This window comes from Mustela nivalis (assembly GCF_964662115.1).
Source record: "Mustela nivalis genome assembly, chromosome: 13".
Taxonomy (NCBI): Eukaryota; Metazoa; Chordata; class Mammalia; order Carnivora; family Mustelidae; genus Mustela; species Mustela nivalis.
Genome location: NC_139032.1, coordinates 84185939 through 84207344, shown reverse-complemented (window position 1 = coordinate 84207344; position 21406 = coordinate 84185939). Strand labels below are relative to the sequence as shown.

General features: G+C 46.0%; 1 protein-coding gene across 2 annotated transcripts in view; it reads right to left on the bottom strand.

Moving 5' to 3' along the window:
• Positions 1-2373, bottom strand: part of PBX3 (PBX homeobox 3) — a 214408-nt gene extending 212035 nt beyond the window's left edge. For both annotated transcript variants that reach the window (XM_082695605.1, XM_082695606.1), the window contains exons 1-2: positions 1360-2373; positions 346-419 (exon numbers count right to left, since the gene is read on the bottom strand). In XM_082695605.1, coding sequence (XP_082551731.1) covers positions 346-419; positions 1360-1559 — 274 coding nt within the window. In that variant the 5' untranslated portion in view covers positions 1560-2373. The remainder of the gene's footprint in view (positions 1-345; positions 420-1359) is intronic.
• Positions 2374-21406: the final 19033 nt, after the last annotated feature.

Sequence of the window (21406 nt, the reverse complement as noted above, 5' to 3'; positions counted from 1 at the left end):
TCTCCCGTTGCTCCTTTTTAAAAAACTGACATACAAACAAGGGGGAAAGGAGCGGGAGAGGGCGGCCGGCGCTCCGGGCCCCCTCCCTGCCCACAGCCAGGGGCGGCCGCCTGGGGACAGCGACCCAGCCCCGTCCGCATCTACACTTCATTTTATACCGGGAGCGGAACTGAGAAATCGACTCCAGATTTATTGCAGTTTTTTCTCAAGATCAGGAGGTGGGAAGGAGAGAATGATCAAAGATGGCGGTGCCCAAAAGCAGCAGCTCTCAACTGGAGAGTGGAAGGAGTAGCTCTGACCCCACCTCGGGGGTCTCCAGGCCCACTACGGGGCGCAGCCTCTTACCTGTTTTCTCTTTGATCTCACACAGGACGCTGAAGAGCGCGGGTTTCATTCTGTGACAGTTCAGGGCATGTTTCCTAAAAAACAAATAGCAAAACACAAAGGTATTAGCATCACCTATGGAATAATATGGCGCCTTCCTTTAAGTTAGATCCAAGATTTAATTCCGGCCTTCTATTTTGGAAGGCTCCTTGGAACCATGGCAAGTCAACAGAAACTCAAGTTGACTAGTTAGCGACAGCCCGCAAGCTCCGGCGGCTAAAGCTCCAGCCCGAACGAGGCGCGACCCATCTGCCCGGCCGGCAGCTGCCTCGGCGACCGCAAGGCGCGAACCCGCGCGGGGAGCCTAGCTAGCGGGGCAGACGACGGCGACCCGGGGGAGGGGACGGCGCGGAGGGGCTCCGGCGTCCGCCCTCCGCAGAGGGAGCGGGCGCGGCGCCTGCGACCGGCCGACTGCGGCCAGCGGGCGGTGACAGCTCGGCAAAGTTTGCGAGACGGCCCTCCCTTCCCCGAGAACTTGGCCGCCCGCACCCGGACCCGCCAGGGAACCGCCCATCGCCCCGCGCCCTCCCAGCTGGGGCGGCCGCCCGCACGACGAGGTCGTCCCGCGGCCAAGTGGAGCCCCGCGCCGCGACTCCGGGCCGGAGGAGAAAGTTGCACTTCCCGCAAGAACGGCCCGGGGCCCTCTCGGGGCGGCGTGCACAGGGTCCAGGCGGGAGGTTTGAATCCGTGGGAGGGGGCCGGGCTGCTAGAGGGCCGGACGGGGGAGGGCGAGAAAACCACAAAATCCGCGTGGCACCAAGTCTGTCCCGAGCCCCGAGAGCAACTTTGCCGACTCCCGCCCGCGTCGAGGGGTGCGGGCAAGTCCCCCCGAGGCCCGGGCAGGCTGCCGGTTTGCGGAGAAAGTTCCCTGCCCAGGGCTGAGGCCCCTGCCCCGGGCGCCACCCCGGGCCCCGACTCGGCCGCGGGCCCGGCTCTCGCACACACACAAAAGATGCTTAATGAGACGACACCAACTTTGCTTGCGCCTCGTCCAAGCTCTGGTCGGTGATGGTCATGATCTGGTGGAGGATGTCGCCGATGTCCTGCTTCCTGCCGTCGCCGTCCGCCCCTTCGTGGCCGTGCGGGGGAGGCGGCAGGGCCATGCCCCCCTGCACCGAGTGGCCGGCCAGGTTCACCCCGGCCAGAGTCTGCAGCATCCTGGATTGATCGTCCATCCCGCCGCGCGCGGGCGGGAGCGGGCGGCGGCGGCGGCTGAGGCGAAGGCTGAGGCGGCGGCGGCAGCGGCGGCGGCGGCGGCGGCGGCGACGAGGGAGGAGAAGAAAGGGGGGAGGGGGAGGGGGAGGCGGCCGCGCGCTCCCCGCCCGCGCGGGGAGGGGGCGCCCCGGCCGGCGGGGCCCGCGGCTGAGGTGGCGCGGACCGGCGCCCGGCTCTGGCTTCCGCCGCCGCCGAGGCTCAGGAGAAGGGCCGGGCGGAAGCGCCGGGATCCGCGGCGGTGGCGGAGGCGGAGGCAGCGGCGCCCGCTGCCCTCACGCGGCCGCCGCGCCGCCTCCGCGCCGCCGCGCGCCCCGCCGGGCGGCCCCGCGCAACTTGCTCCTCAGCGCCCGCCGAGTTGCCGGGACGCCCGCCGCCCCCAGCGCCAGCCTGCGCACTCCCCTCCCTCGGCCGCCGCCGCCGCCGCCTCCGCCGCCTCGGCCGGGCGGGATCCGAGCCCCGGCCGCCCCGGGGGAGGGAGCGGCGGCGGCAGGCGGCGGCGAAGGAAGAGGCCGGCGGGCGGGCCGAGGGGAGCGAAGGGGGCGGAGGAGGAAAGTTTGGGAGCGGGCGGGCCGGCGCAGCGGGGCGCGGAGCCCGATGGAGGGCCCCGGCGGGCCGCGCGCCGGGCGGACAGCAGATTGATGGGGCGGAAGAAGTCGCCGCCGCCACTGCCGGAGCCGCGCACCCTGCCAGCAGCCGCCGCGGACCGGGCTCGAAGGCCGCTCGGCTGAGGGATTGACAGGCTGCCAGTGCCACTCACTCACTGCGGCCACGGCGCCCGGGGGGAGGGGCGGGGGCGAAAGGGAGGGCGGGGAGCGCTCGGCACGCTCCGCCCCCGGGGGCGGCGCGCGCGCTCATTGGGCTTTACGCCTCCCGCCGCCGCCACTGGCACCGCCCCCGAGCTGCGGTCCGCCCTCTCTGGCCTCGGATCCCCACCGCCGGAGAGCGCGCCCCAGGATCCTCACGCCTGGTCGCGTCCTGGGCCCGCGGGACAGGCCGACCGGGCCCGCAAACGCTGTGCCCGCACCCCGGCTCTTGATCCCTAGTGTTAATAGTCATTGGTGCGAGGAGTTGTGTATGGGACACGGGGCAACTCGTTTCCAAAGCCACCCATGTGCTTCCCCGCAGTGCCGCGAGCTTCACGCCTAACACAGCGCCTGGTATATTTTCCCGCTCTTCCCGTCAGGAGGTGGTACCCTCAGGGTTCCGGCTGCCCGTCCCGGGCCTACCGTATTGCACTAGGAGCCGAACGGGGCGGGACAGAGGCAAGAAAGCGCTGCCCCAATTGGAGCGTTCGAAATGTCTGGGCAGAGGCGGGGAAGCGGCGGATGGTGGCCCCGCCCCCTCCGGGGATCACCATAGTAACCGAAAGGGCGCTGCTCGGAGTTGGCGCCGGCACTCAGGCCTTGCGTTGTCCCTTAAGAGGGGACCGGGTAAGGTGAGAGCCTGTTGTCCCGCATGCTTCATGTCTGCTCTGGGCGGATCTGATTGCCATACACTTTCTCTTGAAAGGGGAGCGTAAGAAAATGTGTCAGAGGGAAGTGGCTCCAGGAGGAGGGAAAGGGCCTGACATCCAGGACCAATTCCAGCCTTAACAACACTTCACGCACTCCTCAATTCTTGGTAATCTAGGGATTACTCCTTTGGCAGGGTTTGCTTTTAGCTGCCTCCAGATGGACCAAAGCTGCAAAAACGAGCTCTTTATTAACAAAGATACGTTTGCTTAAGAATAGACTGGATTTCACTTACCAACTTACCCTGTCACCACCGTGAGTCATTTAATGTTGGGGACCCCAGCCACAGATTTTCATATCCATAACACCTCCTCTTCCTCTGTTCCCTGTCTGCAAATGACTAAATGCTCACATTGTTTAGGGATCTGGACTCCGGGCTTTTGTGGACGCTTGAGGTTTCTCTTAATCCGATTTCCCAAACAGCCTCGACATGTTTTCTCCATTTGAGATTCACAGAGCTTCTTCTAGATGGATCCTTTGGTTGGGTGGTTCTGAAAAGTCTTGTTCCTTCCCCAAACTCAGTAAGCTGTCTTATTTGAAACCAAAAATAGGGGTATGAGATATGAAAAATGGCTCTTACTCTGCAGGGTTTAATGTAGGACAAGCAGTTCTTTACATGCCAGATGGATTCTTGGAATGAAGCAGGCTACTCGGTTCCAGGTTCTTTCCTTCATATGTTGTGTGTACTTTTAAATACTCCCCACTGCAAAGCTAATAGCTAACCTTACAGTTAGGCAAGCTAAAATCTTTACAAACTGCACAGCTGCTGGAGAGGGAGTTCCAAACAATCTACTCTGCTTACTTCCAAAGAAGCCCCCTCATGTTCATTAATATTCCCTGCTCTTCTATAGCCCATTCATATGTCAAGTTTCTGATTCTTCTTTCAAGCCCCCATTATGGGTTACTCATAGTCATCATTGATTGGCCTTTGTCTTTATTCTTAACTTGTTTTTCAAAGCTGTCACCAAATTCTTGTACATTTTTGCATAAAGGAGCAAGAGCACCCAGTCTTTCTCACAATTCTCTAATAGGGAAGACGTAAAACCACGGAATTCTTTCTGAAGGATGCCTTAAACTCTAAATTCATTCCAGCTCTAAAATTCATTGATCCTCTGACTCACTATCAGGCCACCTTCCTGCCCTTCTCCTAGGCTCATAATCTTAACTAATCAGTCATGAGGATGAAGCTAATTAGCAATGGGGATTTATGGTTATTTCTAGCCCACTCCAAAACAATGAGTTATGTAAGCAAAGCAACATATATAAAAATGTAAATAAAATTAAAGAAACACTTAAGCAAATAAAGGCAATTGGGAACTATGGGCTATGTAAACAAACTGGAACATAAAAACATAAATTAGAATTAAGAAAACAGTTAAGCAAATGCCAGCAATTAGGAATAAAACAACTTGTTAAATGTCTAACACCCGCAGCTACTTTATGGCATACACCTCTAAACCCATGGTCATTCAGTGATGTGGAAATTTGGTATCATAACTCTGCATTAAGTGATTGGATTAGATTGACCTTCTGCTTGGGAGGTTTCTCTTTTTGTTATTATCACTAGGAGTTGCAGTAAAAGCCAGAGGGTCCTAGCAAGGATTCCCTCATAGGCTCATCGACAGTTACCATCGATTTAATGTGTAAAATTCTTTGAGACTAGGTTCCAAGTCCCAATAAACAGTGTCAATTAATTGCACATGTTCCAAGATCTCTTGTGCCTTTGCCAGTTTCTCGTGTAAGATGTTGCCTCTTGTCTCCGCTCAGCAATCTGAGTCACGTGGTTTGGTGCCTTCGCATATAATAGAATAGAACCTCCCTAAGTACCTAAATCCATCTTTGCTCTCTCTAAGGCAGTGATTATTAAAAAGTCAAGGGAAATGTAATTTACTCTTGGTAAGTGTACATTCATGTAAAGTTAACAGTGACAAAATGGTGAAAACCAAGTAGGGGCTCTCTCATATCCATCCTTTTCCATAGGTTTATATTAATATCATCATTGCCTCTGTCATCAATGTGGTGATCGTCACAGCAGATGCCATTATCAAGCACTCTCTCCGGGTGGGACACTGTACTCTGTGTTCCCCTTATTTCATCTTATTTCAGTCTTACAACAGCCCTAACTCAGGTTATTATTAAACAAGGAAACAGAATGAGAGAGGGTAAGGAACTGATATAAGACCACAAAGCCAGTAAGTAGTCCTAGACCTTGGATTTAAATCTTGATCTGTGTGGCTGTAAAGCCCACCCTATAAAACACTGTGCAAAAAACATCATTTAAGGGCGCCTGGGTGGTTCAGTTGGTTAAGCATCTGCGTTTGGCTCAGGTCACAATCCCAGGCTCCTGGAATCAAGTCCCGCATCCGGCTCCTTGCTCAATGGGAAGCCTGCTTCTCCCTCTCCCTCTGCTACTCTACTTGTTCTCCGTGTGTGTGTGTGTGTGTGTGTGTGTGTGTGTGTGTGTGTGTCAAATAAATAAATAATTTAAAATCCTTTAAAAAATTATTTTAAAAGTCCTTTTATCAAGGTTACTAAGTAAAAATCCCAAGACCTTAATAGGTGAACTGTAAATTAATGAAAAGTGATTCGTACTTAATAAAAAGAAGATAAGCAACTCTTTTAGAGGAATCTGGGTTTCATGGCAGTGGAGGAGGGAAATGCAGGCTGAAGCCCAGTCAGGCCATCCCCCATGGCCACTAGGATTTTGCCTTGCTGCCCACCTTTCCTGCCATCCTACCTTTGCTGATCTTCATCTGTTCTAAACTCTCAAAGCATAATGCCTGAAATATGTAATTTGCTACCATACCAAATAGCCATGTGTTGTTTGCTCTCAATTCACCTGTTAGTTTTCTCATCTAGTTCATAAGCATGTTAAAGGCAAGGTATTTTTTTTTTAAGATTTTATTTATTTATTTGACAGAGAGAGATCACAAGCAGGCAGAGAGAGTGAGAGGAGGAAGCAGGCTCCCTGCTGAGCAGAGAGCCCGATGCGGGGCTCGATCCCAGGACCCTGAGATCATGACCTGAGCCGAAGGCAGCGGCTTAACCCACTGAGCCACCCAGGTGCCCCTAAAGGCAAGGTATTTTGAGGTGTGACTATAACATGGTTGATTTGACTTGAAAAAAAATCAACAACAACAAAACGTGGACATCTAAGAAAGATGTCACCTTGGAGAAACTGACTAGATACTTATTCCCAAACATATCATTGTTCTGTCACTATAGAAATGACTCTTTAGAAATGGTCTTTACAGTTGCTAGCACATGTGACAAGTGACAAATCTTCATCTTCTGAGGCTCTCTTTGAGCGACCAAAGAATCAGTGGGATAACAGTGTACCCTTCTACGATGAGGTCCTTAAAAGAGAATATTTATTGAAATACAGAATTTCTGGAAAGTTTGATGGAAAACCCCATCTCTCTGTCCTTTCATCCCTCATAGCACCTAGTACAATGCTATTACATACACAGTAGGCACTTGAACCTGAGACTGTCAGTTGCTTGTCCACTTCTTCCATGCTGATAGAACTGTGATTTTATTCCCATGGCAATGTGTTCAGTCTCAGTTAAGAACTAAGTCAACTATGAACATCCTATCCCCAGCCTTCTGAGCTTGTCAAGGCACAGGGATGATGGGATGACTTTGCTATTAAAAATAAGGGACAGAGAAGGCTCTTTTCTCCTTCCTTCTGCCTCTTTCACCTTTGAACGTGATTCCGATTCTGGAGCAGCAATGGCAGCCATCTTGTGATACTGAGGTGACAATATGAGGATAAAAATCAACAGAGTTTGGTGGTTTCTCTCTGGGGTCTCCCTCCTCCAAATTCATAATTCCAGTCTAATCATAAGAAAAACATTAAACAAATTTCAATTGACGGATATTCTGTAAAATTCCTGACTCGTACTCCTCAAAACTGTCAAGGTCACCAAAAACAACAAACGTCTGATAAACCATCATAACCAAGAAGAGCCTAAGGAGATATGACAACTACAAGTAGTATCCTGGATTGGATTCTGGAACAGAAAAAGAGGATTAGGTAGCAACTGAGGAAATCTGAGTAATCTATAGACTTTAGTTAATAATAATGTATCACTATTGGTTCATTAATTATAACAAATGCACCATATAAACCTAAGATGTTAATAATAGGGAAACAGGGTGGGAGGTATTAGAGAACTCTGTACTACTAATTTCTCTATAAATATTCCAAAACAAAGCATTTATTAAAAACAAAAATAAACATGGTAAGTGGGGCAGAAAGACAGGAAAATCCTAGGTGTCTGCAGATATTGTTGACTCTCTGAACACAACCAGTAATAGCTTACTCCAGGTTTCTAGTTACGTGAGAAAATTTAATTCCTATTTTTAAATTCCTATTGGTTTGGGTTTTCTGCTACTTGCAGAAAAGCTGATCTAGCAGTATAATTATATAAAGGAATGATGGAGGGAAGAATAGCCTCACATAGTGACTGGTACATAGCAGGAGCTCTTACAGGTTAGAAGATGTTATCTGATAAAAAAAAATATTTGCCTGATTTTTGCCCTTGGTTCTTAGGAGGTTAACTTCTAAAACCTTCGTAATTTCCCAAATGAGAGGAGTATCTCTGTTACTCCTGAGCCCTTTGGATCATGCCTGAGTTTATGCTAACAAGAAGACTCAGGATAGACTGATCACCAGAAAGACCAACCATGTCATTAGAGGGTTGGGGCTTTGAGCTACTTCATTCTCCCAGATGGCAAGGAAGCTGGAGATTGAGTTCAGTCATGGGAGCGATGAACCAACCAATGACGCCTGTGTAATGAAACCCTAATAAAAACTGTGGACACCAGGGCACCTGGGTGGGTCAGTGGGTTAAAGCCTCTGCCTTCAGCTCGGGTCATGATCCCAGGGTTCTGGGATCAAGCCCCACATCGGGCTCTTTGCTTGGCGGGGAGCCTGCTTCCCTCTCTCTCTCTCTGCCTGTGTCTCTGCCTACTTGAGATCTCTGTCTGTCAAATAAATAAATAAAATCTTTAAAAACAAAAACTCTGAACACCAAAGCTCAGTGGAGCTTCCTGGTTGGGGAACACATTGACATACCAGAAAAAATGTGCTCCGACAACACGGGGAGAGAGCATGGAAGCTCTGTATTTGGGACCCACTAAGACTATGACCTACGTGTCTCTTCATTTGACTGGTTCTGATTTATATCCTTTATAATAAAACTATAATCATTTCAGAGTTCTTTGTCATTTAGTGAATTATTGAACCTAAGGAGGTCACGAGAATACCCAGGTTTGTAGCCAGTTGAGAAGTGTGGGTAGTCTGGGGAACCTTGAACTTTGGCTGGCATCTGAATGGAGGGCAATCTTATAAATTACCCCAAAACTTGTTGGCTTAAAACAACAAGCATTCATTATCTTAGACTAAGTTTCTGTGTGTTAAGAATTTGGATGCAGCTTAGCTCAGTGCCACTGGCTTTGGACCTTTCATGAGGCTGCCATCAAAGGTGAGAGCCAGGGCTGTAGGGACCTAAAGGCTGTTCCGGAGGAAGGTCCACTTCCCAGCTCACTCACATGGCTGTTAGCAGGTCTCAAATGCTCAATGACCATTGGCCAGAAACATCAGTTCCACGACCCATGGGATCACGGCTCACAGCATACCAGCTGGCTCTGAAAAGAACAAGAAAGCCAGAGCACAAGAGAGAACAAGCAAGGTGGAGGTTGGTTTTTTCTGTGACCCAATCTCCTGACACGTTTGCTGTGTTCTCTAGTAGAAGCAAGGTATTAGATCCAAATCATGCTCCAGGCGAGAAGATCAAACAGATCGTGAATATCAGGAGAGAAGGGTCACTGGGAGCTGTTATGAACTGAATGCTTGAGCACTAGAGCCTCCTCTCTCTGCCACTTGAGAATGGAGTGAGAAAGCAGTCATCTGCGAGCCACATAGAGGGCCCTTACCAGAGCCTGACTGTGCTGGTACCCTGAGCTCAGACTTCCCAGCCTCCAGAACTAGGAGAAATAAATGTCTGTGGTGTAAACCACCCAGTTTAGGGTATTTTGTTATTGTAGCCCAACCTGAGACAGGCCTCTTGTGTCTGGAGGTGGAGAACTCATACAGGCAAAGATGAACATCTTGAAGGGAGTCTAACACATCCTCCAAGTTTAATTCTCAATGCCAAATCAAATCACGGCATGATCCTTGCCCTCTTTCTCTCACTTACATTCCATGGGCTCTACCTTTGCAGTGTGATTCTTGGCCAGGCCTTCACGGTCCTCCATAAGCTATCCTAGCTCTATCTCTCCAGTCTGATTTCCCACTATTCTTTTTCAGACGTTTGCTGTTCTCATCACCCCTGTTGCCCCACACTTTCTGGCCGCCTATCTTTTGGTCATGCTGTTCCCTTTAGGGGGAGTGTATGCCCAAATCTTACCTATCTTCAAAAACGCTGTTCAATTTATTTTACATCCTGTGTTTTACTGATTTTCAGAATAACTCAAATATTTTAAGACAAGTGATATTAACCCCATTTGATAGGTAAGTCTCAGAAAGTAATAGCGGCTTACACTTAAATGAGCACTTAGTTTGCAGTTGCCCCATGCTAATAATTTCTCATACTTCATCTGGTAAAACCTTCATGATACTGTGAGTTGGACATGAACCCCCACCTGGCTGGGAAGAAGTTAAGGATGTCAAATAGTTTGACCGAGTTCACACGGTGGATAAATGAACTAGGATTCAAACAGGTCCTCTCAGCATCCTTGCAAATAATCCACATGTCACATTGCCCTTTGAGGGGTTATGTCACTTGTCCAAGGTCATACCATTATTAAGCTACAGCAGAATTGGCACTGGACACTCCTGACCTTTTCCCCCACATATGTTGCCTCTCTGCTCTAATGTCACCTCAAGGAAGTCTCCTACAACCCCCCTAAGGAAGTATATATCCATCCTTTTTGAGTCCCTAATATCACTTGGGTTCTTATAAATGTTACCTTCTTTTACATTGTGATAAAATGTGCATAACTTATCAGTTTAACCCTTTTAACTGCTCAGTGGTATTAAGCACATTCACAATGGTATGTAACCATCTTCCCAAGCTGTAACTATGTCCCAGTCCCTGGAAACCACCATTCTATTTTCTTTCTGTGACTCTGATGGCTCTGGGTACCTCATACATGTAGAATCGTACAGCATTTGTTCCTTTTTGTCTGGCTTATTTCCCTGAGTCTTCAAGTTTCGTCCATGCTCTAGCCTGTGTCAGAATCCCTTTCCTTTTTAAGGCTGAATAGTGTTTCTTCATATGTATGTATGTACATAATAATAACAAAATGTACCACATTTTTTTTATTCATTCATCCATTGATGGACACTTGGGGTGCTTCCACATTTCAGCAATTGTGAATAATGTTGCCATGAACATTTGTGTCCAAGTGTTTGAATTCTTGCTTTCATTCATTTCAGGTATATACCCAGAAGTAGAATTGCTGCATCATATAGTAATTCTATTTTTATTGTTTTTAAGAATTGCCTTACTGTTTTCCACAGAGATTGATTGTACCATTTTACATTCCAACCAACAGTTTATAAGGGTAAATATGTACCATTTATTTATTTGTTTGTTTGTTTAAGAGGGGGCACCTAGATGGGTGCCTGGGTGGCTCAGTGGGTTAAAGCCTCTGCCTTCAGCTCAGGTCATGATCCCAGGGTCCTGGGATTGAGCCCCGCATCAGGCTCTCTGCTCGGCGGGGAGCCTGCTTCCTCCTCTCTCTCTGCCTGCCTCTCTGCCTACTTGTGATCTTGTCTGTCAAATAAATAAATAAAATCTTTAAAATATGAAAAAGAGGGGGCACCCAGATACGAACCGGGGACCTCTTGATGTGCAGTAGTATGTACCTTTTAATATGACTTCTACTCTGTTCCTTGAAGGAAGGATCTTTGCAAATTCAAAACCAGAGCAATACCTTATAATTGATAACTACCTTATAAATGATGCTCGGAAAATATTTTGTTAAATTAATGAATGAATAGAGTATCAAAAAAATCACTATCTCAAAACAAGGAATCTGCTTGTATTTGAAACATGCTAAAACTTCAGACATGATCCGCACAGCTTCTGAACAGTGTGCCTAGAGAGATTCTTTGAAACTGGTTCATAAATCCAGAGTTTCATTTCTTAAAAACAAGTGGTCCCACAGTATATTTCTCTTTCTCTCTCTAGCTTCTTGTCAACACTAGGTTCATCTCCTAGTCCTGTTTCTTTTCTAGGCTTACAATAAAACTGATTTAAAGTAAAAGTTTCTTTAAGAATTATGCTCCAATATGCTGATCTGAAAATAAATTTTCCAAAATTATTTTTTTTTTACCCATAAGGGGGCCATCGAAGATTTTCTGGTGATATTATTTTCTAAGAACTTATACACAGGTTGTAAACTTGCTTCTGTCAGAAGCAACTAGATATTTTTGATTATCATCCATTTTGAATGTCTAGGTCAGATTTTAAAGCAGAAACAATTAAAATGGACTTATAAGGCCTTTTATCTTATTACTATAAGTAATAATTTTGTGTTACAGGGGACAGTACTATTCAAGTGTGTATGTAAGATTTTATTTTTTAGAAATGAGCTCATGGATTATTTTCCTTATAACGTTCTTCCTACTATGTTATTGCTCATTAGTACAATAAGGTGGAAACAAGAGAGGAGGTGGAGTAAGTAAATGATGCTTCAACAAACTATAAGATAGCCATACAGGCAGAATAGATTAGAGATTTGCCTAAGATGAAATTTTGTGATGCCAGGAATTTTGGACAACTGTGATTATTCAGGACAGTAAAAACCATGTCTTAGATGGTTGCCGAACATAAGACCTCACTTCCTCTTTTTTTTTTTTTAAGATTTTATTTATTTATTAGACTGAGAGAGATCACAAGTAGTCAGAGAGGCAAGCAGAGAGAGAGGGGGAAGCAGGCTCCCTTCTGAGCAGATAGCCCAATGCGGGGCTTGATCCCAGGACCCTGAGATCATGACCTGAGCTGAGCCACCCAGGTGCCCCAAGACCTCACCTCCTCTTATTAACCCACTGAGCCACCCAGGTGCCCCAAGACCTCACCTACTTTTGAGCCTCACACGTACCCCCATGAGTCTCCAAATCCACATTTCCTATTCCAGGTCCCAACCCTCTTGGCCTTAGCTTATTGGGCCAGGGATGAGCACTTGCCCCGAGCTAAACCAATCAGCCTCTCTTCTGGGGGCTTGCCTGTGCATCTAGAAGACCCTGATTTGTTTGCTGGCTTCTTGGACTGGGGATGTAACCTCCAGGCCTCTGGGTCAGTCATGTTGAGTTGACAGCATGGGGAGAAGTAGAGAAATCCACTTGTAAACAGAACATGCAGGGAAAGAAAAAAGAATGTGGCCTGGAAAGGGGTGGGAGTTGGGGAGAGGGTAGGCAGGGAGCTGGACCTTTCCCAGGGTTCTGAAGGCTTCCCAGTTTCTGGTTCTTGTGGTGTCTGGGAGTCATTCAAGAGTCCTGTGGTCTTGACAGGATCATTACCACCTGGATCCTGGCAGATGGTTTAATTTTTAATTGTGTGTATATCTGCATCAGGAGTTAAGGAGGAGTGTTAAACTTCAAGATGGAGCTAGGTGGGGTGTGATCAGGGGGGCCTAGGTAATCTGGCTGGGAAGAACAGGGGAAAGGCAGAGACCTTGAGGGGAGCAGGAGGTTTGAGGAGAGGAAGATGAGTTCAGTGGGGCACATGGAGCCTGTGGAGGCTGCAGAAGGACCAGGGTGATGTACAGTGGGTACATAAAGCTCAAGAGAGTGGTGTGGACTAGAAGGAGAGGTTTAGGAATTATTAACATCTCAGTGGAATTAGCGGTTGTGACAGTTCATGAGATCACATAGGGAGATTGTGAGCAGTGAGAAAAATGAGGGTCTGCGACAGAGCACCAATAACTTAGGGATACATGGAGAACAAAGGAGCCTAGTAGGACACTTCATGGTGAGAGAGATTCTAGGAAAGCAGAGCACCACAGAAATCGAGAGTGTTTTAAGGAGAAAGAGGTCGATAAATCAACTGAGTTAAAGTCCCTGAGGTGTTCCCTGGATTTAATGACGTGAGCATTGGCGCCCTAGTGAGAACTGTCTTCGTGGAGTTGGGGAGTGTGGCAGAAGCCTGATGGGGTCAGAGGAATGAATGGTGAGAGAAATGCAGATGTGGCAGTAGACAGCTCTTTGTAGAAATTCAGCTGTCAAGCAGAGGAGAGAAAGGGCAAGAGTTGAAGGGCAACGTGGGGTTGGCGACTTTTAGGGGATCTGAAAGAGACTGAAAAATGTTTAAATGCCTCAGAAGTAGGAGCTTGTAGTAGGAGAGGTGGGCCCCGATGAATAAAGCTCTGAGAAAGTAGAGAGGATGGGGTTCATGCCCAGGGTGATGCTGCCCTTGGTAGCAACTCCTAAGGGAGAGAAGGGAAAAAAGCAGGAAGGAGCCCAGGGGGAAGCTGAGCTTCAGTGTTGAATTAATGAGAGTCTTGGTGGACCCCATGGGAACTGGAATGGCTCTGCAGAGTTGTCCTGCGTTAGGTCAAGAGACTTGGACCTTGGCATTCTGGCACCTACCAGTCACAGGATGCCGGCTTCCCTGCCAGGGAAGGGCATGACCTTGAGTGAGGTGGTTTTCCATAGCTGAGACAGTTCCTAAAGGGACTTGTCAGAAGGTCCCTGGCGAAGACTGCCTCTAGGTGGCACTCCCTACAACCAGGGCTACAAACTCTTCAGTGAAGGAATGCGTTGGGAGTAGTTTGGGGGCACATCACAGGCTCTCCCCACTCCTCTCTTTTACCAAAAATACAAAGTTTAATTTCCTTGGCTTCATGTTCAACTCCCCGCATTGTCTGGCATCTGCCCTCCACTCCAGCCTTCTCCCCGACCTTACAGTTCAGCCCTGCTCCCAACTGATCCTTCGTTGCCTTTCCCCACCTCAGGCTGACACGATTCTATTTTACCCGGTTCTTCCTTCAGAATCCATCTCAGATGGCGCTTTTCTGGGAATGCTTCTCTGATTGCCCCAGATAAGAGTAAATCTCTTCCTTCTTTCTCCTATCTTGTGTGTATTTCTCTTCTTTGCACTTAATTATCCCCATGTTGTAAGTTATCTCTTTCTCGGATTAGGCTATGAATTCTCTGAATGCAGAGACACTACGTGAATGATCTCAACCTCCCCAGCCCTCTGTGCTGGGCATAGAGGAGGCACTGAGTTACCATTAGTTAAATGAATATGTGAATTAATTTATGAATAGATGAATGAATTAGTGAGTTCTCAAAACTTGGGCCCAGTGGGCTGACGAATCTGGAAGCTAGTGCCAAGGAGGGTCAGCAGACATCTGAACAATAATGTCCAATGGGCATGGTGAGCCCTGCTCCAGCCCATCTCTCTCTTTTTTTTGAGAGAGAGAGAGAGAGAGAGAAACCATGAACAGGGGTGGGGGTGGCGGTACGGGGAAGAAGGAGGGAATTCCAAGCAGGTTCTGCACCCCCACAGGGCTCAATCCCATGACCCTGAGATCATAACCTGAGCTGAAATCAAGAGTTGGACACTTAACTGGCTGAGCCACCCAGGCACCACCCTGGTCCAACCCATCCTGAGTTGACAGCCAAGAGGTCTTCTCTGGCAGGGAGGGCCATATGATTTCTGGGAAGCAGTGACCTACAAAAAGAAGCAGCATTTTTCATTCTGAGAAGGAAGGGGAAGAGGGTTGGAAGGGATGGGGAGATAGTCTATCTCAATGGAAATAAGACTTCAGCTATTGGCTATGAGTATTAAGATAAGTTATGGCCATATAAAATCCTGGAGTAGTGTGGGCTGGCAGGGCTGGCAAGGTGCGGCCCAGGTCAGAGTCTTGGACTAAGGGCGTAATCTGGTACCAGTGGGTTTGGGAAACAGATGACAGCGGGAGGACAAGGAGCTCCAGGGTTCCCCCAGGTCCTCTGTATGCTGGCTCAAATCCTAGATTCATCATATCCTATTGGGTCTGGGACTGGGTACTTCTGAGCCTGTTTGGGGTGGGCTTATTACATCATCTGACAGGTTCTTCTTTTTCTACTTCCTCCCACAAATGCTTGTTTTCTTCAAGTATTTTCTTTTTTAATCCTCATACTACCCTTTAACAGTGATTTTTCTTTATTTAATAAATACTGATATGAAACTGACCATGTGCCAGGCACCGTTTTTAGCACTTTACAAATATTAATGGATTTGATGTTCATGATAGCACTGTGAGGTCGATAGGTACTTTTATCCTGTTTTACAGTTGAGGAAATGGAAACACGGAGATTGAGGTTACACTGCTAACAGGTAAGTGATAGCTTATATTTTACACAACATAGGGGTTCATTCATTCATTCATCAAGTGGTTATTGATAGCGTCCCTTGGACAAGGCTGTGTAAGATATGGTGCCAAAGAAGGCAGGGGAAGTCCCAGCTTTCAAGATGCTCCAAGTTTGTTTTTGTTTTGTTTTGCATGTTTTTTTTTTTAAATTTTATTTATTTATTTATTTATTTGATAGAGATCACAAGTAGGCAGAGAGGCAGGCAGAGAGAGGGGAGGAAGCAGGCTCCCTACTGAGCAGAGAGCCCAATGCGGGGCTCGATCCCAGGATCCTGGGATCATGACCCGAGCCAAAGGTAGAGGCTTCAACCCACTGATCCAAGGTACCCCTTGTTTTGTATGTTTTTAAGATTTTATTTATTTATTTGAGTGAGAGTAAGAGAGAGAGCACAAGTGGGGATGTAGGGAGAAATAGGCTCCTGTAGAGCAGGAAATCCTATGCAGGGCTCCATCCCAGGGCACTGAGACCATGACCTGAGCCTAAGTCAGATGCTTAACCAGCCGAGCCACCCAGGCGCCCCAAGATCTTCACAACTTGGGTCCTGCATCCCATTCTGCTAAGGCTTGGTGATCATAGATGTTCTTCATGGACGTTTCCTGCTTATTTGTCTAGAAATTCTTCATCTTGAAGCTACCTTAAGAATGGAGATAACATCCTCAAGCCCTCTCATCTGCCTCTCTGGCAAATACTTAGCTTGTCTCTACCCAGCTGGCTGTAGTAGGAAGAAAGCAGAACCTGACCCCTAGGAATGGGTAGAATGCTTGGTTTCCAGCCCAATTTCTTGCCTTCGTCCATACGCTCTCCTTCACCTGGAATGTAATTTCCAACAATTCATCATTGCCAACAACTTTGACAATAACAGTTCTAAAGACGGCTCGGAAGACTGTCTCCAGCCCTACTATGACAACACATTTCATGAAGGCTGAATGAGGACATTGTCTCACTTAATTCTCTCAACAATTCTATGAGAAACATGTTATCATCTCCATATTATAGATAGGAAAAACAAGGCTCAACAAAATGAAAGAACTTGCCCAAGGTTACCCAGCTAATAAATAGCAGAGCTGGGCTTTGAACCCCTATCTGTCAGACTCTGAAGACCAAGCCAGGTATTTTTTTTTTATTTTTTCTGTTCTCTTTATTTTATTGCGTTAGAAATTTATTTCCTTCACATATACAGAATATAAAATCTATCTTCACAATGAATTATGCCTCTCTGCTCTCATTTTTTCACACAAAAATTAATGACCACTTCCTGAAAAAAACTGAAATAAATCCAGAAGCCCACACCTTTAACCGGGGCACTACACCACGGCTACTTAAGCTTTTGTTTCTGGAATTCTGGGATATTCAACATTTTTCCACAATTTTGCTCTTGCTTACTGTCTTCAGTTGTTTCATGTATGAATTTCTTGTTTGCTCAGCTTGATTTTTATCCCCTGTGATGCACACAGTAAATGCATAATAAATGTTTGTTGAATGAATGGATTTTACATGTATCTTGCTGAAATATACACAGCTCTGTTTGATTCACTAGAGTGGCATACCCGAACAAGAAATAATTTTTCTTAATGTGTCCCTTATAAATTGAACCCGACCATATTTGATTAATTTCACATCATGCATTTTTATTGCACCAATCACTCTGGTATCAGGTCATATTTATTTTAAAAACAGATTCACAAAGGGTGCTGGGCTGGAGTGACAGTGTAAATATGTTAATAATAAAAATAATACTAAAGATATTTTACTGGAAACTCTCGGGTGCTAATGATGAGTAAGTGCATTGTACAGAAAAATGTTTGATTTACAATGCAATTAATTTCAAAAAGATTCGGATCTTATACCTTATCGTCTATACTTAGATAAAGAAAACTAAAAATGAATATTCAGGCCATAAAATCAGAGGAACGAAAATCACCTTAAAGAGCTTCAGCATTTTAGTTAGAACAATAGCGCAATCACTGAAAATGGTGCCATTGTCAGATCAAACGTGTCCAGATTAGGAAGATCCTCCTGGGGAGCCAGGGTGATTTTGCACCGCGCAGACCACGCGTGCATCCCGTACAGCCTTCACGATGCAAAACACCACATATTATCCAGTGACCGAAGAGCCCTGGCACCTTCAATCAGGCAAGGAAAGGCTTTGGGGGTTTCTTGTTCAGGAGGAAGCAAAGTCTTTCATGTCAACTTGCATTGTGGCATGTATGAGCATTTCCTTAGTTAGGTATTTGGCCCGTCCTAGGATGCTGCTAAAAAGGAAATGCATTCTTAAACCCTATTCAAACTGCAAGAAATAAAAAATGTGGCTCATTTGGTATTTCATCACTTATCTCAGATGTTCTAAGAAAGCATGCATTCTTATACACACTTTGGGGAAAGAATGCCCATTTTTATAATAGGATTTATAAAGTTGACTCTGCCCGCTTTGTATCCAAGAGGGGAAGAAGCAGATGCTGCCGAGCCATCATGCACCACGGGGATCTTCCCGTCAGTGCAAAATGGTTGCGATTTTCCCTCATTTATTGAGGACAGATCTGCTGTGAGGTAGCAGACACCAGACTTGGAGCTAGAACTATTTTGCCTTATTAAACAAATCTGTGTATCACTTTGGTAAAAAAATCAAATTTTAATTTCCAAAAAAGAGAGACATGCCGGGTTGAGATAGTGCCTTTTCCTATTTCTCTGGCAGCAATTATTCATCTGAAATGCTATAGAGTGAACTGTCACAATTTTCAGTGAAAATACACACAAACCCCCCCAAACAAATAGAAAGGGAGTAAAGAGGTCCTTTAAAAAACATCTCACAGCTTAGTAGCCATATCATATTCCTCGAGGATCAGAATCACGGAGAAGAAAGTAACAGAAAACACAACTTGAGAGCTTTTTGTTATAAGCTTTTAATCTCTGTGTATAATTACTTTGAGAAAAACAAATTTTAATTTAAAAATAAAATAATAGGGTAATCTACATCAAATGAGAAAAACTGAAACAAAATAAAATATAGCATAAGAAAACTTGTGGGGTTTTTTGTTTTGTTTTTTAAAGATCTTATTTATTTATTTGACAGACAGAGATCACAAGTAGGCAGAGATGCAGGTGGGGAGAGAGGAGGAAGCAGGCTCCCTGCCAAGCAGAGAGCCCAGTGTGGGGCTCGATCCCAGGACCCTGGGACCATGACCTGAGCCAAAGGCAGAGGCTTTAACCCACTGAGCCACCTAGGCACCCCACAGGAAAACTTGTTAACAATGCTTAAATGCTTTGTGGTTTACCACCAGACCCTTCCAGTTAGAAACCATTTTACTCTCTGGGTATTCTTCTAAGGCCCTGAAAAGGTGGGGAGAGTGGAGATGGCTATTTACACCCAGGAAAGCCCGTGATTCCAAGGGATGTTTAATATAAAGTGATTATACAACTTGCCTCCACTTAACCAACTTTCCCACCTGGTCTTCACGTGCGACAGACTGGCACACGGTGGCTGAGGGTTGGATTTAAACCTAAGTTTAAATCCTTGTTCTGCAGGTAATCCGGAACAATTTACTTCTCTAAGCCTCAGTGCCTCATCTCTAATGTGGGTACAATTTCTGTAGCTACTGCTTAGGGCTAGTGTCAGCATTAAAGGAGATGGTGCATGCAAAAAAATGACTTAAGTATTCCATAAACATGAGGGGGACATTCTGATTTTTTAAAACTCCTTTTCCATTTTTATAGCATGTTGTATGCAGCATATGCAAACCACACCATTTTCTTTGTGATAATGAAGTTCTGATCTTTTTTTTTTTTTTTAGGAAGTGCCCTTATCCTTGATTTTCCTTTTTTTTTTTTTTTTTTAAGATTTTATTTATTTACTAGACAGAGAGAGATCACAAGTAGGCAGAGAGGCAGGCAGAGAGTGAGAGAGGTGGAAGCAGGCTCCCTGCTGAGCAGAGAGCCCGATGCAGGGGCTCCATCCCAGGACCCTGGGATCATGACCTGAGCCGAAGACAGAGGCTTAACCCACTGAGCCACCTAGGTGCCCCAATCTACCCCAGTTTGTAATAGCAGCAGGAGTTTTTAAGTTAATGATGAGGAATTTCAAAAATAATTTTTAGGTGTGCCTGGGTGGCTCAGTGGGTTAAAGCCTCTGCCTTTGGCTCAGGTCATGATCCCAGGATCCTGGGATCGAGCCCCACATCGGGCCCTCTGCTCGACAGGGAGCCTGCTTCCCCCTTTCTCTCTGCCTGCCTCTCTGCCTATTTGTGATCTCTCTCTGTGTCAAAGAAATAAATAAAATATTTTAAAAAATAATTTTTAATAGGGATTATTTTTTAGAATACTTCTAGATTTGCAGAGAGAGTGAGAAGATAAAAGAGCTCCCATATGCCCTTTACCCAGCATCCCGTTAGAACATCTTGCATTGCTATAGTACATTTGTAAAAATTAATGAACCAACTAAAGTTGAGTTTAGTTGAGTTTAGCTTATTAGTAAATGGTTCAGTTTATAAACTGAAGTCCATAGTTCATTCAGATTTCCTTTGGTTATTGTCTTTTTCTGTTCCAGGATTCCACCTAGGACAGTACATTACATTCAATAGTAGGTCTCCTTAAGCTCCTCTTTTTTTTTTTTTAATATTTTATTTATTTATGTGACAGAGAGAGAGAGAGAGCGCGCGATCACAAGTAGGCAGAGAGGTTGGCAGAGAGAGACGAGGATGCAGGCTCCCTGCTAGACAGAGAGACCGGGGCTCTATCCCAGGACCCTGGGATCATGACCTGAGCCGAAGGCAGAAGCTTAACCCACTGAGCCACCCAGGCGCCCCTCCTTAAGCTCCTCTTGACCAGAATATCTTCTCAGACTTTCTCTGGTTCATGATGACCTTAACTGTTTAAGGACTGCTGGTCTGTTCTCTTTTAGCATGCCCCTCACTTGGGATTTATCTGATCTTTTCCTCACAATGAGACAGTAGCTGTGGGTTATGGGGAGGTAGACCCCTGAGGTAAAGGGTCATTTTCATCATATCATATCAAGAGTACGTACTTGCAACATGACTTAATACTGTTGATACTATCTTTGATCACTTGGTTGAGGTAATGGATATTTATTTTACACTTTGAGTTATAATCCAGTAATACTTGATTTATTTTGTTGCTCAAATTTTTCAGCTTTGATCACTGGCTTTCAGTTGGCTCCTGTGTTCCATTTGAGATACTTCCATCAGTGGAGTTGTTGTTGTTTTCAACTACTTTTTTACTTTCTGGTACTACATGATGCTTCAGGTTCATCTTGGCTATTTTCTGCCCCAGCCCTCGAATCTGTCATTTCTCCAAGGAGCCCTGGTTCCTTTCCCTGAAAAATAGTATAGAAAACCAACATCTTGGCACTAGGTGTGTTCTTATGGCCAGCAAATTTATTTTTCTAGGAAGAATAAAAGTGCCTATAGACTTTTTACTTTATTCAAAATGAAAATTATTAATTCAAAATTGCCATCATTGAGTCCAAAGGACAAACATGTATTTCAAAAATTTATTATTTACTTTACTGGAAAAAATATTCAACTTTTGCAGCCTATATATGTAGGACATTTTAGAATCCATGTAATGGCGTTACATGACCCTCCACCCCTAAATGGGAAAACCAAGGCAGAGAGAAGTGATTTGACTCTTTCCATCAGGGGCACACAGCTGAGCTGAAGTTAGAATTAGTTTATTCCATTCAAAACAACATTTTCAACATTTTGTGCTGAGATTTTGGCCAAAAAAAAAAAAAAAAAAAAACCAGAAAAAACAAATGAATGATTTACAGCCCTCCTGCTGCTCACTCACCCGCCCCTTTCCTAAAACCTTTCTCCAACATCATCTCCAGATTTTGCTAGAAACTGTACACACCATCAGACAGAACAAGTTCCTCCAGATGAAGCAAGTTATGAGACTTGCCCCTTAACTCTTT